Source organism: Papio anubis, chromosome 3 (assembly GCF_008728515.1).
Source record: "Papio anubis isolate 15944 chromosome 3, Panubis1.0, whole genome shotgun sequence".
Taxonomy (NCBI): Eukaryota; Metazoa; Chordata; class Mammalia; order Primates; family Cercopithecidae; genus Papio; species Papio anubis.
In genome coordinates this window covers 116,834,195-116,851,424 of record NC_044978.1, presented here as the reverse complement: position 1 = coordinate 116,851,424, position 17,230 = coordinate 116,834,195, and the positions used below count along the sequence as shown (strand labels likewise).

Here is a 17,230-nt window from a genome sequence, read left to right as displayed (position 1 = left end):
TACTACACCCAATAAAATGAGAATGAATTTGATAACACCGAACATAAAATGCCATTTTTCCAAATATATTATTTCTGCCTGCGTGTGTCTCTTTTCCTTGCCATTTGATCCAAGACTTAGTCAAGATTCACACATTACTTTTGGCTGTTATGTGTCTTTGGTCTCTCTCCATCTAAAGCATTCTACTGCCTTCCTCTGCAATTCTTGACATTGACTTCTTTGGCAAGTTTAATTCAGTGATTATGTCAATCTGTGATTAGATTCAGATCGAACATTTCAGCAAGGAGCATCATATAGGTGATGGGGTCACCTATATGAACCTCACACTGCATTTTATCAATGACAGATTAGCTAGATATGGTGGCTCACATTTGTAATCCCAACACTTTGGGAGACTGAGGCAAGAGGCTCATTTGAGGCCAGAAGTTTAAGACCAGCCTGGGCAGCATAGTGAGACCTTGTCTCAACAAAAATAAATTAAAAAGCTGAGTGTGGTGGCATGTACCTGTAATCCCAGCTACTTGGGAGGCTGAGGCAGGAGGATCACTTGAGCCCAGTAGATGGAGGCTGTGGGGAGCCAAGGGCAACAGAGCAATCTCCTGTCTCCTTAAAACAAAGAAAAAATGACAAATTGTTCCAGTATTGGCTGTGGAAAGCATGGCCATGTGGTTAATATGTAATAATTATCAGCTCTCTTCATTGTAGAATTGTATCTACAGCCCGTTTTTGCTCTGTAGTTTTATACAACTCTTTGGTCCTTAAACCTATCGTTTTTGCCCTGTAGTTTTATACAACTCTTTGGTCCTTAAACCTATTTAAAATCATATATATATTTTATATATATATATAATATATATAATATATATTTTTATTTTTTTATTTATTTATTTATTTATTTATTTATTTATTGAGATGGAGTCTCACTCTCACGCCCAGGCTGGAGTGCAGTGGCACAATCTAGGCTCATTGCAACCTCTGCCTCCCAAGTTCAAGCATAAAATCCAATATTGACATGTATTCTATAAAAGCTAATAAAAGGTAAAACAAAAATACAGCTAGGTGTAATGACACACACCTGTAGTCCCAGATAGGAGGCTGAGGCAAGAGGGTTGCTTGAGCCCAAGAGTTTGAGGCTACTGTGAGCTATGATCACGCCACTGCATTCCACCCTGAGCAACAGAGAAAGCTGTCTCCTAAGTTTAAAAAAAAAAAAAAAAAAAATCATTGACAATTATTTTCTTTCTTTTTTTCTGTAGTTTTAACCCATTAGACTAAAATCAGGTAGGTTACTTGTGTAAATAGTTTAGTGTGTAAACATTTGTAATACTTTTTTAATAAACATATTTCAAAAACAAATGTGTATCTGTAAGAGAGAAAAAGAGGAGGAAGAGTAAATGTTTTATCTTTATCCCTAAAAATAAACATTTTTTTTAAAAAAGTTATCTAAAGATCCCTAAAGATAAACATTTATTCTTGCTCCTCTTTTTCTCTCTCACAAATACACATACATTCATTTTTGAAATAGGAACATCTGGAAGTTTCACTTTCTGTTTAATATATGGTTTTTGGTTTCGGGTTTTTAAAATAAGTTTGCATTAATTTTGCGATCCATAAAGGCAACAAAAGTCCACTTTGACAAAAAGCCCATGTAAAGGAAAACTAATTGATCCTTTTTAACTAAAACATTAATGCCCACTAGTGCTGAAAGTACTACAATCAAGAATTAAATTTGTTCCCAGTAAATTATAATTTGAATTTTAGAGTATAATGTGATCATTGTTTATTTTATAATTATCTACATAGTTTTAGTTTTTTGTGTGTGTGAGACAGGGTCTCACTCTGTCACTCAGGCTGGCATGCAGTGGCACCATCACAGCTCATTGCAGCCTTAACCTCCTGGGCTCAAGCAATCCTCCCACCTCAGCCTCCCAAGTAACTGGAACTACAAACATGCACCACCAAACTTGGCTAATTTTTTTTTTTTTAATTTTTTGTACAGACAGTCTCATAATGTTGCGCATCCTGGTCTTGAACTCTGGGCTCAAACAGTCCTCTCACTTTGGCCTCCCAAAGTGTTGAGATTACAGGCATGAACCACCACAACCAGCCGGGAACTTTTTTTTTTTTTTTTTTTTTTTTTTGAGGTGATGTTTTGATTGACATGTTGCCCAGACCAGTCTTGAACACCTGGCCTTAAGCAGTCCTCCTACCTTGGCCTCCCAAGTGCTGGGATTACAGGTGTATTTTTTTAATTATCTAAAATAGTTTTGAATGTATTTAGGGCCTTTTAGAATTTTAAGGTGTGTCTATTTCTTGCAGGGGTAACTATTATAAATTATGATGACCTTCTACATTATAGGTATTGTCAATATGGACCCGCCATATGGTTCTGTAACACCTTCTTCAACACATTTGGGAAACTTTGCTTCAAACCTTTCAGGAGGTCAGATGTACGGACCTGGGGCACCCCTTGGAGGAGCACCCGCAGCTGCTAACTTTAACAGACAACATTTTTCCCCACTTAGTTTGTTGACTCCGTGTTCATCAGCATCAAATGGTAAGTTTTATACACCGTAATTCCATAAGAATCTGCATATGTTTTCTTAAAAACAGCAGGTTTCAAACTTCATCATAATTTTAATACCATAAAAATGTAATTTGTACTCTTGGAAGTCTGGAATTTCAAAAAAATTTCTAGGTATTTAAATGATTGGAATCAACCTAGGTTCTATCAAACTTAAAATACTGAAGTTGTTCTAAGAGGGATTTTTATTATTTTTCATGTTTATTAGAGACAGGGCCTCACTGTGTTGCCCTGGCTGGTTTCATCAAACTTTTGGGCTGAAGCAATCCTTCTGCCTTCCAAAATGCTGGAATTACAGGTGTGAACCACCACACCTGTCCTGAGGGATCATTTTCTGAGGGAAAAAAATTAATCCTTGTACCTCTTATTAATTTATGTTTACTTTTGGTTTTGAGAATACAGCTACCAAAGAGAAAGATTTCTACCCTTAAGTGAAAATTATATCCTTTTATTCCACCTTTAAATCTCATCTAGGCTGGGCACAGTGGCATACACCTGTAATCCTAGCACTTTGGTAGGCCGAGGCGGGTGGATCACCTGAGGTCAGGAGTTTGAGACCAGCTTGGCCTGCATGGCAAAACCCAGCCTCTACTAAAAATACAAAAATTAGCCAGGCATTGTGGTGTGTACCTGTGATCCCAGCTACTTGGGAGGCTGAGGCAGGAGAATCACTTGAACCCAGGAAGCGGAGGTTGCAATGAGCCAAGATCATGCCACTGCACTCCAGCCTGAGCAACAGAGCAAGACTCCGTCTCAAAAAAAAGAGAAAAACAATCTCAATCTCATCTGCATTAACAACACAACTGATTTCACATTATCACATGTGTTTTTTAACTACAGGCAGACTTTTGAAGCAGGGATTAGATTTTCTTTTTTTTTTTTTTTTTTTTAATTTGAGATGGAGTCTCGCTCTGTCACCCAGGCTGGAGTACAATGGCTCAAGTGATTCTCTCGCCTCAGCCTCCCAAGTAAATGGGACTACAGGCGTGTGCTACCACACCTGGCTAATTTTTGTATTTTTAGTAGAGACGGGGTTTCACTATGTTGGCCAGACTGGTCTTGAACTCCTGACCTCGTGATCTGCCCACCTCAGCCTCCCAAAGTGCTGGCATTACAGGCGTGTACTACCGCGCCTAGATTTTCAAACTAATGAAGATCAGTCAGCTAGAGGGAATTCAACTCAAATTAAGAGAATTCTGTAGTAAGGTTGGATATGTTTGTTTTTGAGGTAAAGATGTGAAATTGCTCATCTCTTAAGGAAATTATAATAAGACTCCATTTTGAAAAGGTGTAAAAAATAGTACAAGGAATATCCATATTTCCTTCACCTAAATTTCCCAATTATTTTGTTATATTTATTTTCTCTCTCTGCTGTTTTGCTGAACCATTTGTAAATAAGGTGCAGATAAGACACTTCAGACCTAAAAACATGCATCACTTGAGAATAAGGATATTTTCTTATGCAACCATAATACCATTATCAAATACCTAATAGGTTAATATGAATTCAGTAAGAATTAATCAGTGCATATTCAGATATCTTCAATTATTCCAAAACATTTTTTATAGATGTTTCTTTCTTGAACCAGGAACCACCACTCAAGGCTCACATATTGCATTTGGTTATGTCTCTCAGATTTTGTAATTAATAATTTTAAACTTTCAAGAATACCACAAGGATCCCTTGTATATTTTTCCCAGATTCACCAATTAAACTACATTACTTCCTTTCCTCCTCATATATTCCTCTGTGTGTAATATTACTTTATTCCTGAACTATTTTAGAGTTAGTTGTAGACGTCAAGCCCTTTTGCCCTTAAATAACTTAGTTTCCTAAATATAAGAATGTTCCCTTCGACAACTATGATGCAGTGTTTAAATTCAGCAAACTTTACATTTTATAATATTATTATCTAATATATGGTCCATATTTACATTTCATCAGTTATCTCAATAACTTTATTATTTTCTATCATCCAAGATTCCAATTAGGATTGCAAGTTACATTTAATTCCCATATTTCTTTAGTCTCAAATAATCTAGAACTATTCTCTGAGCCTTTCTTTAACTTTCAAAGAAAGATTCATTTTATGAAGACTACAGGCTAGTTGTTTGCTAGAATGACTTTTATTTTTATTTCCTACTATTTCTTCCTGATTAAATTCAGGGTATGTTTAATAAACACTGAACTAAACTGTGAGAAATGTGCAGTGTAATTTTACTGTAGGAGCACTTTTTGTTCTTCTCCTGCACTTTTTGTTCTTCTCCTTTCTTTTCTTTTCATGTAATTTTACTGTAGAAGCACTTTTTGTTCTCTCCTCTCTCCTCTCCTCCTCTTCTCACGAAGTCTCTCTCTGTCACCCAGGCTGGAATGCAGCAGTGTGTGACCGTAGCTCACTGCAGCCTCAATCAAACTCCTAGGCTCAAGGAGTCCTCTCGCCTCAGCCTCTCAAGTAGCTGGGACTACGGGCACTTACCATAGCACCCAGCTAATGTTTTTATTTTATTTTTATGTTTTTATTTTTTGTAAGATGAGGTCTTACCATGTTGCCCAGACTGGTCTTGAACTCCTGGTCTCCAGAGATCCTCCCACTTTTGCCTCCCAAAATGCAGAGATGCTGAGATTACAGATGTGAGCCACCACCTTGGCCCGCCATTTTTTTTTTTTTTTAAGACAAGGTATCTCTCTGTTGCCCAGGCTGGAATGCAGTGGCACAATCTTGGCTCACTGTAACCTCCACCTCCTAGGCTCAAGCAATCTTCCTGCCTCAGCTTCTCGAGTAGCTGGGACTACAGGTGTGCACCACCATGCTTGGCTAATTTTTTAATTTTTTTTTGTAGAGATGGGGTTTTACCGTGTTGCCCAGGCTGATCTCAAACTCCTCGCCTCAAGTGATCTGCCCTCCTGGGCCTCCCAAAGTGTTGGGATTACAGGGGTAGGCCACCACACCCAGTGGCCCCACTTTTTGAATTTGTAAATCACATTGCTCTTTCAAGTTTAACTCAGGACTCTGTTATCATTTCTAAACTGTGGTGAATTTACCACGATGTCAATGAAACTTAAATCCTTAGGCCACCTCATTTTATGGGCTACTTCCAAGTGCTGTACGTGATTTTTTTATTTGCAATTTTGCATTCTTCTAAAAAAGATTCCCAAAATCGTGTAAGCTTAAGGCCCCACAAAACCTAGATCTGCCGCATCCTCTGAAACCTATTTCTCTAATATATAAGCTGATGTTTTTAAATAACATGGCTCTGAATTAAATTTTGCTTTTTTGTCTAATTGAAGTAATTATAGTAATTACAGATGTGAAAATTATTTTAGTTAGGTTCTTTTCATGGAAAAGAATATAGGCCCATCCCGGGAATTTCAGGGAAAGTGATGTTTATATAAGGCTATACAGAACCATTTTCCAAACCGTCCAGGACTTAGGGATAGCTATTCTCTCTCTCTCTCAGAGGATTTGTGGTCTCTCACTCATGGTCTGTTTCTTGTCAGTTTCTTGCATTCTGCTCTCCTTACACCTATACTTCTTCATAATCTTATCTTGTATATGCACATCAGTGGGTCAACTTCATAATTAATTAAACCAGTTAACCCTTTAATTCCCCATTCTTTGATGAGGAATGTGATTGGCTCAGCTTATATGTTCAAGTCAGGCCATTTCGGTCATGTTACTGACTTGCCTAAAATGGATCATTCTTGGATGGGTGCCTATCCTTAATCCAATAGTTGTGCAGAGAGGGAGCAGAAAACAGAGTCATCTGATAAAAACTATGACTAGAAGGGTGGCAGAATCTGTGCAGAGAGTAAACTTCTTAAATGGCGCAGGTCAGCAGGCAAGCCTACTAATTCTGTTTATTAAAATAGAATGTGTAGGAGGCTGAGGTGGGAGGATGGCTTGAGGCCAGGAGTTTGAGGCTGCAGTGCACTGTGATTGTGCCTGTGAATAGCCATTGTACTCCAGTGTGGGCACCATAGTGAGACCATCTCGTAAAAAACAAAACAATGTGGAAAGTTGTTGTTATTTTGCTCTACTTTGGTTCTAGAAGGATACAGGAAATGAAAGGCAAACTAGAGTGAACACAGAGGTTAGGGTAGGCTCCCAGGGATGAATCTAGGGGAAAGCAGGATTCATTTGTTTATCTTTCTTTCCTTCCTGCCTGCCTGCCTTGACTATGTCTTGGTGTTAGTTGTTCTGGGTTGATTTTTCATAGAGGTTTAAGTGTGGCCTTTCAATATGTAGTTTTTTAAAAAACAAGCTTTTGTTATTTATCTTTGTGTTTACAAGTCTGTGTATTCCTTGTAGTTTTTGTCTGTTTTCTAGTGCATGTATAATTGCAGAATTTGTGGTTTTCTTTGCTATTTAGCTGAAATATTCTTTTACTTCTAACACTTTCCTGAGTTTTGTCATATTGTTTCCGTTTTACTAATTCTGAATTAAGCTGTTCCTTCATCTCATTTTCTTTCTTTTAGTTCATTTTTGAATTTTAGGTTATAGCTTTTTTTCTGGAGTGATTTTATTGTCAACAGGAATGCTATAGGTCTTTCTCTTTTATCTTACATAATAGGCTTATTTGGAATTCAACTGCAGTTCTGTTGAATCTGCAGGTAACAGTCTTGATTTTTTAAGCTTCAGACTCCTTTATTATTTATACCATTTTAATTTAAATGTGCTTTAATATTTAACCTTTTTTTTTTTTTTTTTGAGACAGAGTCTTGCTCTGTCACCCAGGCTGAAGTGCAGTGACACGCTCTCAGCTCACTGCATCTTCCACCTCCCGGGTTCAAGTGATTCTTCTGCCTCAGCCTCCCAAGTAGCTGGGACTACAGGCACATGCCACCACACCCGGCTAATTTTTGTATTTTTAGTAGAGATGGGGTATCACCATATTGGCCAGGCTGGTCTCGAACTCGGGATCCCATGATCCGCCCACCTTGGCCTCCCAAAGTGCTGTGATTACAGACAGGAGCCACTGCGCCCGGCCAGTATTTAAGCTTTTCATAAAAAATATAATTTTGATTATTTTTGTTTTTCTCAATAATGTATAGAGATTGAATCACTAATGAATATTCTCAAATTAAGAAATCCACCTTGTTTGCATAAGTAAAAAAGATTCTCATTACCAAAAGTGTGTTCTATGAAGTACTCGCAAGATAAAATAAAACAGATTTAGGCAATGATCTTTTTATTGGTATTTTATCAGCATATATAATGTTCTGTAAAGTTCTAATTTGAAGAAACTTTTTTTTTTTAATTGGGCGTGGTGGCTTATGCCAGTAGTCCCAACTGTTCAGGAGGTTGGGGTGGGAGGATCGCTTGAGCCCATGAGTTTGAGCCTACAGTGAGTTATGATGGTGCCTCTGCATTCTAGCCTGAACAACAGAGCAAGACTCTGTCTCTAAAAATAAATAAATAAATAAATAATGAATAAATAACAAAGAAACGTATTTCTCTTTCTTAAGCTAGGTTTTCCAAATTTATTAGATAGCTGAATCTCTTTGTTTTTTTCATCATAACACAAAGAGCAAGTGTTCCCAAGGAATACAGTTTGGAGATTGCCACTACAGGCAGTGATTCTTACCCATCTCCATTCTGTTGTTGTTGGTTTGTTTTTTAATTTAAATGTCTTACTGCTCTACTGCTACATGTAATTAATGTCAAGGGTTAATTCATTTGAATATTATTTAGTTTAATGGTAGTTGAACACTTTGTAGTTGAACACTTTGCAGCATGCAGCATTGACATCATATTCTACCTTGAAGTCATGGAACTTTAGCCAAATTTTAATATGCATAATTTTTATTTAAGTATTATTTTTACATTTTGTTTTTCTGAGTGTATTTAAAACATCTCCTGAATTTAAGATTTGATTTCATAAAATTACATGTTCTATAGATGACCTGTATTTTATTTCAAAATGTCTCTTCTCTAGATTCTTCTGCACAGTCAGTATCCTCGGGAGTTCGTGCACCATCTCCTGCCCCATCGTCAGTACCGTTAGGGTCAGAAAAGCCCAGCAGTGTGTCTCAGGACAGGAAAGTTCCAGTCCCTATTGGGACTGAACGTTCTGCACGTATCAGGCAAACTGGAACGTCAGCTCCATCTGTTATTGGGAGCAATTTGTCTACATCAGTAGGGCATAGTGGCATCTGGTCCTTTGAAGGGATTGGTGGCAATCAAGGTAGGATATTCTATCCTGCTCTCTAGAAATTAACTTTATGCATTTAACTATAATGTAAACAGTATTTAACTTTCATAGTCATTTCTTTTTTTTCTTTTTTTGAGATGGAGTTTCACTCTTGTTGCTCAGACTGGCGTGCAATGGGGCGATCTTGGCTCACTGCAACTTCCGCCTCCCCGGTTCAAGTGATTCTCCTGCCTCAGCCTCCCAAGTAGCTGGGATTACAGGCATGCACCACCATGCCTGGCTGATTTTTTTTTTTTTTTGAGACGGAGTCTCACTCTGTAGCCCAGACTGGACTGCAGCGTGATCTCGGCTCACTGCAAGCTCCACCTCCTGGGTTCACACAATTCTGCCTCAGCCTCCCGAGTATCTGGGACTACAGGCACCCACCACCACGCCCGCCTAAGTGTTTTGTATTTTTAGTAAAGATGGGGTTTCACCATGTTAGCCAGGATGGTCATGATCTCCTGACGTCATGATCCTCTCGCCTCGGCCTCCCAAAGTGCTGGGATTACAGGCGTGAGCCACTGCACCTGGCCTGTATTTTTAGTAGAGACAGGGTTTCACCATGTTGGTCAGGCTAGTATCAAACTCCTGACTTCAAGTGACTCACCCACCTCAGCCTCCCAAAGTGCTGGCATTACAGGCATGAACCACCACACCCAGCATCATAGTCATTTCTAAAAGATCTGTATTCCTATTTTTTTTGTTGTTGTGAATATTTAATCACTTGTTTAAGAGCTCTGTCCCCCATGTGACCTTTCTCATTACATTTATTTATTACTGCTTTGTGAAAATACCTAATGCAAGCATGTTCTTTTCTTCCTTTCATCATATTAAGGACATATTAATATTTCCTTTCAGTCCCTTTAGGTTGTACTTAGGTTTTTTTCTTTTGTTTTGTAACACCAAGTTTTTAGATTATTTCATTAAGCTATTATGTCACTACGTACAAATCATAGAAATATTGCTGTAAATATATAAAAGTAGGTTATTATATTGAAATAATTTACGGTTCAATGTGGAAAATATTAGAAAAACAGAAAATATTTTATTTTGATTTTAAATATTACCTATTTTTGTTTTGCCTCTTTGTTTGCCCTCAGACAAAGTAGACTGGTGTAACCCTGGGATGGGAAATCCTATGATCCACAGACCGATGTCTGACCCAGGAGTATTTTCACAACATCAGGCAATGGAGCGAGAGAGTACAGGAATTGTAACTCCTTCTGGTACATTCCATCAGCATGTTCCTGCAGGCTACATGGACTTTCCTAAAGTTGGGGTAAAGTCCTGATTTTGTCCTAGTTATTTAAGGGAGGATTTTCTGAGAAAATATTTTGAATATAGTAGGCATATGTATAATCTAATGTTAAAATAAATTATATAATGGGTAATAATTTTTAGATTTCTTAGATAAGTTACACATTGCCAGGATGAGGTGAAGTTTAAAATATCAATTTTAAGGCTATTGATTATATTGGGAAGAATGAACAATGACTTGGATGTTAATGTGTGTGTTTTCCTTTTTTAAGGGTATGCCTTTTTCTGTGTATGGGAATGCAATGATTCCTCCAGTAGCACCTATCCCTGATGGTGCTGGAGGACCCATATTCAATGGCCCTCATGCTGCAGACCCTTCTTGGAACTCACTGATAAAGATGGTTTCCAGCTCCACGGAAAATAATGGCCCTCAAACGGTAAGGCTGATCATTGAGTGAACAAACATTTATTTTGTGCTTAAGAAATGCAAAGACAAATAGGATTCGGGTAACTCATAATAGCAAGAAAGTCTGATGAATATGGGCAGTTGAGGAAATTAAAGGAAATTTAATATAGCTGCAGTACAGCAGAGGGCTGTGGGAAATGGTACCAAAGGCAGATTTGGGGCTAAAATTATGAAAGGTATTGTATATTCTACTGGGTAGCAGGTAATAAATGAAAGATTTTAAGTTGCAAAGTGACTATCATATGATTTTATATGTTAAAGTTTACTAGTTATGTGAAAAGAACCATCTAGAGGGTATTTATTAAAGGTGCTATAAATAACTCTGAGAATTCACATAAATGGTTGTATATTTTAGCTTAGTGCATGTTTAATATCTTTGATTTATTTTTTTTCCACAACCGTGAATCTGTAAATGCTCAGGTAATGATTTTTTTTTAAAGGTTGTAAATCAGATTCTGTTTGAGGGATAGGAGGTAGGAAAATAATAGAAAAAAGGTTTTATCATTTTTTTCCCATTAGTTCCTAGTATATTGCAAATTGAAGAGTACCTCCTTAGGTTTTAAAAGTTTTATTTTAATAAAATATATGCTAGATATATATTTTGTAAAATGCATGCTCTATATTCATAGGTGTGGACTGGACCCTGGGCACCTCACATGAACAGTGTGCATATGAACCAGCTTGGCTGATGAGGATCAGCTTGTTAGCCTGCAGATTCCTTTTCATTTGGAGGAAATCACAAGTGGCCGAAAACAAAAATTATGCTCCCAAATCATTCTACTGATGTGCTTGACTGAAGTGTGTAGGCTTTTTGCAGAAGATCTTACTAACTGACCTATTTTCTGTGAACATTTGTGACTGCCCATTCCCCATCATCATCCGTTTTACCTTAGTTAGCATTTTTCTTATCATTTTTCTTTTTTTCTTTCCCTCTTCCCCTTCGGACATAACTTTCTGTTGAAGCTGTTCTTTGGCTGGTTGGTTTTAGTACTGTAAACTGCTTCTGAGCAAACACGGAAATTTAGCAAAATTATGTAAACTTGATCCTGAAGTTTTAGAATGGCAAATAAATGTACAATTGTTTACATAACAGAAAAGGCTAAGCAGAAAGTAAATTTCAATATGTCAGTATAGAGGCTCTACTTTATGTAGACTTAAATTAATGTGAGATATGTACCTTCATATTCAGAAATCTGGATGTTTCCTTCATACATTAAACTATTAATAAGCATAACTTTTCTACTTGTGTAATTTAAGTATAAAGTAAAATAATGGGCATTATCATTGGATGTTTCCCCACATTGGCTTTTGAAATACCCATCTTCCTTTCTTTTTGGTTTATTTGTAGCAAGGCACATATAGAAGAAGAAATTTCTGGCTTTTCCATGTTGTTTTATTACCTTTTCTCACTTTTAAAACTAATACACACTTATCTCGTCATTCTTTTTTCTCTCCTTACCTTTACCACTAATACCAGTAAAATTATCTTGCTGATAGTGAAAAAGTTCTGTCAAGATTTTCACTGTAATGGCTGCTACCGAGATGGACCATCTTCATCATCACCAGTGGTTTCTTCTAATTATAAAATGTTTAAACTTTCTGAGAATTTAAAAAGCCACCACTGTTCCCAGTCAGCATATACAAGCTCTTAATATTCTGTTTATTAAACAATTCAATGTACTATTTTATATTGGATGATATTGATTCTTAACATTGGCTTTTCAGTCATCAACAGTCAACATAAAAATTTCAATTTGCAGTAATTTAGTGGAAAATATCTTATTTCTTTTTTCAATTTTAAAGGCTTCCTGCTTTTTTACACTTGTATATTATAAGTGAAAAGGATCAACAGTTAATTTGAGCCAAGTAATAAAAGAAATTTTGCATTTGTCACAAAGACAATTTATGGTAGATACATAAATACACAGATTACAATATAAAGTCTCCATTTAACCTGTTTATATAAGATACAGGGCCACACTAAACTACTCAGTGGGATTTATATATTCCATCCACTTGAAACAATAAACAGTAATGTATCCAAGAAGATTATGTGTCCTACCCTGTCTCATGGAAAAATTAATTATATGGTTGAAATGTAAAAGAAAGTAAGCATAAAAATCAAGTAATGTATATATCAGTTTGTCTTTTTTTTTATTAGATATAAAATTTCACACTGGTAAAGCATAAACACTAACTAAAATTCATATAAATTACCCAGAGTTGATGATATTAATATGGTTCCTTGGTTGTCAAGTAAATCAAATGATTTCTTTAGTCTGAGTAAAGAGTAAAGCCTGAGTAAAGAGTAGAAAGATGACTTCTCAGACATATCCAGAAATTTGTAAACAGTACATTCATATCTTTTAGTTTAAGAAGTGGTCTTAAAATATATAAATTTGTTTTTCCACCTATGTTTAATATGCCCAAATTTAAAGGGAGAGCTAAAAGACAGCCTACAAATAAATATAGCTATGAAATAAAATTATAGCACTTTACTAAAAAAGGGATGTAATAATGTTATTTACCAAAGTATTTTATATATGACTTGTCACTATTCTATACATACATTTTTTTTTCTTAATTCTTCCCTGTGTTAACTAGGGTTATTTTCTATTTGAGATAATCCTGTTGGAGAACAGATGCTATCCAATATTTATTACTACACGTGAGTTGTGTTGTTTCACAATACTGAATTTCTTAGTTGAGATATCTTATTTAAAAAGAAGGGGGGAAATCCCCTGTGTTTTCTTGACTTCAAAACTGTGGGGCCAGGGCATATAGATTGAAATGCTCCATATTTATTTTTGGGGATCAGGCTTGTTTAGTACAATACCATGGTTTTAGAAGTCTGTACTAGGAACATTTTTCAAATACATTTTTTATATTTCAGATGTAATGCAGTGCACTTTTATTTGAACAATAAAAGAACATAATTTTTTGAGACCATGAAGGTCTTTTTTTTTTTTAATTTTGAAAATATGTGGTATGTGTATATGCAGACTACATCATTCTTTTAAGAAGTGATTTAACTCGTGGACATTACACTTGGGTTAGTTCACACCTTAAATCCCCAAGTAGTTAATATCTCAATTACTGTATAATCAGTTTATACCATCCATTCCCAACAAAATCCCACATTTCATGCCTTTTCAACATACATTTCAACATAATCAACATATTTACAAACACTGACTTCAGTGTTTATAAAAAAGAAATTTCCCCTCCTATTTCCCATTACTGAAAAGTCAAGTCATTTTTATTGGTACACAAAAATTAATTTTTTTGTAAATGACTATACATATAGTCATTTTTCTTCTTTGGAAAAGGTAAATAGCTTATTAACTAATCCTGTCTTTTTCTTCACAAAAATAATAGTCTATCTGTGTTTTGAATCAAATAACCTAAATACACATTTTGTAAAAATTTTGTACCCTATATTACTTATTTTTAAAACAGTACAGTGTTAGACTAAACAGGAAAACTCAAAGTTATAAAAATCTCTTCAGATCCTCTAATTTATTAAATCTATTTTCATGTTGATGTTTTTCATAACACTTATTCCCACAGATCTGGCATTACAGAACATTTAAAATGTACCAAAACATTGTTTTAATAACAGATTTTAAAATCAGGATTATTTCAAAAGGATTACAATAGCAAAGAAAAACCAAGTCACTGCTTTTAATCACTATGAGCAGATTCAGTATCCCTTTCTCAATATATTTTACTTAAGTAAATGAATCTATGCAGGTATCTTACACTTTTAATGTTTGCTGTCCTTGACACTAAATTCTGAATGTTCCTTAATGTCTTTGGAAATACATATCCTATTGATAAAGGCTTGCTTAAGTCACAGCATTTGATGAACTCAGGTGACTGGAATTTAAGATGGGAGCATCATCAGTGCTTTAATAAGTCTTAAGTGTGTTGCACACCTTGATTGCAAAAATACGATCACTTGAATTTTGGATTAAGTGTAAAGGAAAATGTGCCACTGTGGCTTTGACGGATACCTTTATAACGTAACAAAGTATAAACCTAATATCTGTGGTGTAGGAGGTTGCATATTGTACTTCTGCTTTTAAATGAATTCACACTTTTGAAAAACAAAAGCCAACTTTGCATTTTCAATGCTTGAAAACCAATCATAAGAAAGATGGCAAGCAGATGTCTTTCAATAAAGAGAAAAAAGCCAATTCTAGATTAGGTAGCCTTAGTTTTGAGAAGTAATGCCTTAAGTAAGAAAGAAAAACTGAAATCTTAATATGATTCTAAGGGATCACTAACAAATAGTTTATTTCTTAAAGGTGTTTTGTTGTTGTTTTATATATACCCTAGTAAGCTATAGTCATTTAGTTTGACAAACATTTCAGAAGGCATATTTGGGAAATGAGAAGCCTAAATGATTACATGATAATGATACCCCATAATCAAATTTTCAGCACTTAATTCAGGCCACTACAACAAAAATACTATTGACTGAGGAGATTAACAGAATGTATTTCTCACAGTTCTGAAAGCTAAGATGTCTAACGTCAACATGCCCGTCTTTATGTTTTCTGTTGAGGGCCTTCTCTCTGGTTTGCAGATGGCTGTCTCCTTTTCAGTTTCTTCATGTAGGGCAGAAAAAGGTCACCTTGCTTTTGTCTTTTCCTTTTTTTTTTGTTGCTTTTGTTTTTGTTTTTGTTTTTTTTAAGAGACAGGATCTTGCTCTGTCACCCAGGCTGGAGTGCAGTGGCGTGATCATAGCTCACTGCAACCTCAAACTCCTAGGTTCATGTGATCCTCCCCACGCAGCCTCCCAAAGCACAGGGATTTACAGGCGTAAACCACCATGCCCAGCCTTGTTTCTTCTTATGAGGGCACTTATCCGAGAGCTCTACCTTTAAGACCAATTACCTCCCAAAGGCCCTACCTCCAAATATCATCACCTTTGGGTTTCAGAAAAGAATCTGGGGAGGACAAAAACATTCAGTCCATAGCAAGCTCCATTCCTGTGTTTGGCACCATGATAGTTAAGAATTACAGAGACTGCAGAAAGAAAATGTAATACATAGTCTCTTCTTAAGGAATTTAAAGTTGAGAAATTAACTGACATAACACTGATATCAAAGACTGGAATAAGCTAATTATAAATGTTGAACTTTTACAAATGTTTTAATACATTGAACAAGTTCATTTGCAAAGAGGATTGACAAACGATTTCAGTTGGTTCACTCAATAGTTGTAGATCATTTTATACTGTACTCTGAAACAAAAGATATAAGATAATCACAATGTTGTATAAACAGTGCCTATACATTAGTAGTAACACTTTCTTTTGCATTGGGCTTTAAAATTGACAAATACTTCCCCAACATCCTCTACCAAGTAGATAGCAAGTTCTGGTCATCCCTATTATATGGATTAAGAAATGTGTTTATACAAATATATGAAATTAGCAGAAACTAAATATTCACAAATTTTATTTAGATCACAATATTCAAACTTAAGGAAATACTTTAAAATAAGAATGTAATATATGAACACAATACATAGCAAAAAATGTGTTCCCACACTAAAGTCTCATTTCTGACCCCTGATACAACTCCACAAAATTAAATCTTTGGAAATGAAGAACAGCTTACAGCTTTTTTTTTTTTTTTTTTTTTTTTAAAGAGATGGGAGTCTTGCTTAAGACTTTAAGAATTTAACAATTCATGTATAGATATATCAGTCAGTTTGGAAAGCACATGAATTCCAGAATCCTGAGAAAGTTATCGTAGGGTACCCTTGGTTAGGTGCACAGTGAAGGGCAAACGATAGCTGCCGTTTGACATTACCCAACATTTGTTGGAGGCTTCTTTTCCTAAATAAATAAATAAAATCAAGGTTTACTCCTCACAACATATTTTGGTATGTAGTCTAGGGGTGACCCTTCGGTGGGGAAACTCCTCCACGACATTCCATTTTGTTGTTTCCAAGAACACAAAAGTAAAAACTATATAGTTCATGTAGATTCAACGTATTCCTTTTAAGCAGAAGACAGCCAGTGCTGCTGTTCGGGCTCTCTAAAGCTTATATAGGATACAAGTAAACTCCAGTGAGGAATTCACCGTACTGCCAGTGAACTGCCAGTGACAGTTTCCCTTAAATGAAGAGATGACACTTTTATCTTACTGTAAGATTTTGCTGCTATTTACCATGGAAGACAAAACATCGAAGAAATTCAGTTTGCAGGTGGTGTTCAAAATACTAACTGGAACAGATGGGTCAATTAAATCTACAAGAGACTGAACTACCCCTCGTGCTTTAAGCATGCTTATTAACACTCAGGGTCAGCAAGAAACATGCGTCTCTCTACAAGCCGGCACTTTAGCAACGTGTGACTCGCGTATTATAACCTATCGTAATCGCTAGCGGAAGCAATCAGGTGCACGTAAAAAGGTTGGGGATCAGCTTCTGGTCACAAAAAAAAACACCGAGCAAAGATAATTCCACTACAAATGACGATTAGCGTTAGTGAAAAAGAATGGTAAGTTACACGGTGAAGATGAACTTTGCAAGGCGAGCGCTCCCTAGAGAACACCCAGCCCCGCGGAGGGCAGCAGGCTCCACCCATGTCTGCAGTTTTGGTCCGGCCTCGGAGTAACCACCCTAGCAGCGGGAAGTTTCGCGTGTGCGCAGTAGGCCTGCCCAGTGCCGCGTGGGAAAGGCGGGACCTTCCTATTTCTTGCGTCATATCA

At 36.2% G+C, this 17,230-nt stretch overlaps 1 protein-coding gene across 6 annotated transcripts in view; it reads left to right on the top strand.

The window, feature by feature from the left end:
- ANKRD17 (ankyrin repeat domain 17) overlaps positions 1–12,635 on the top strand; it is a 182,729-nt gene extending 170,094 nt beyond the window's left edge. For 3 of the 6 annotated variants that reach the window (XM_003898780.3, XM_009206951.2, XM_009206952.4), the window contains 5 exons: positions 2,360–2,557; positions 8,522–8,770; positions 9,880–10,058; positions 10,309–10,473; positions 11,132–12,635. In XM_003898780.3, coding sequence (XP_003898829.1) covers positions 2,360–2,557; positions 8,522–8,770; positions 9,880–10,058; positions 10,309–10,473; positions 11,132–11,191 — 851 coding nt within the window. In that variant the 3' untranslated portion in view covers positions 11,192–12,635. The remainder of the gene's footprint in view (positions 1–2,359; positions 2,558–8,521; positions 8,771–9,879; positions 10,059–10,308; positions 10,474–11,131) is intronic. The other 3 variants (XM_009206954.3, XM_009206953.4, XM_003898779.4) reach the window with 2 other exon arrangements.
- The last annotated feature ends 4,595 nt before the right edge of the window (positions 12,636–17,230 follow it).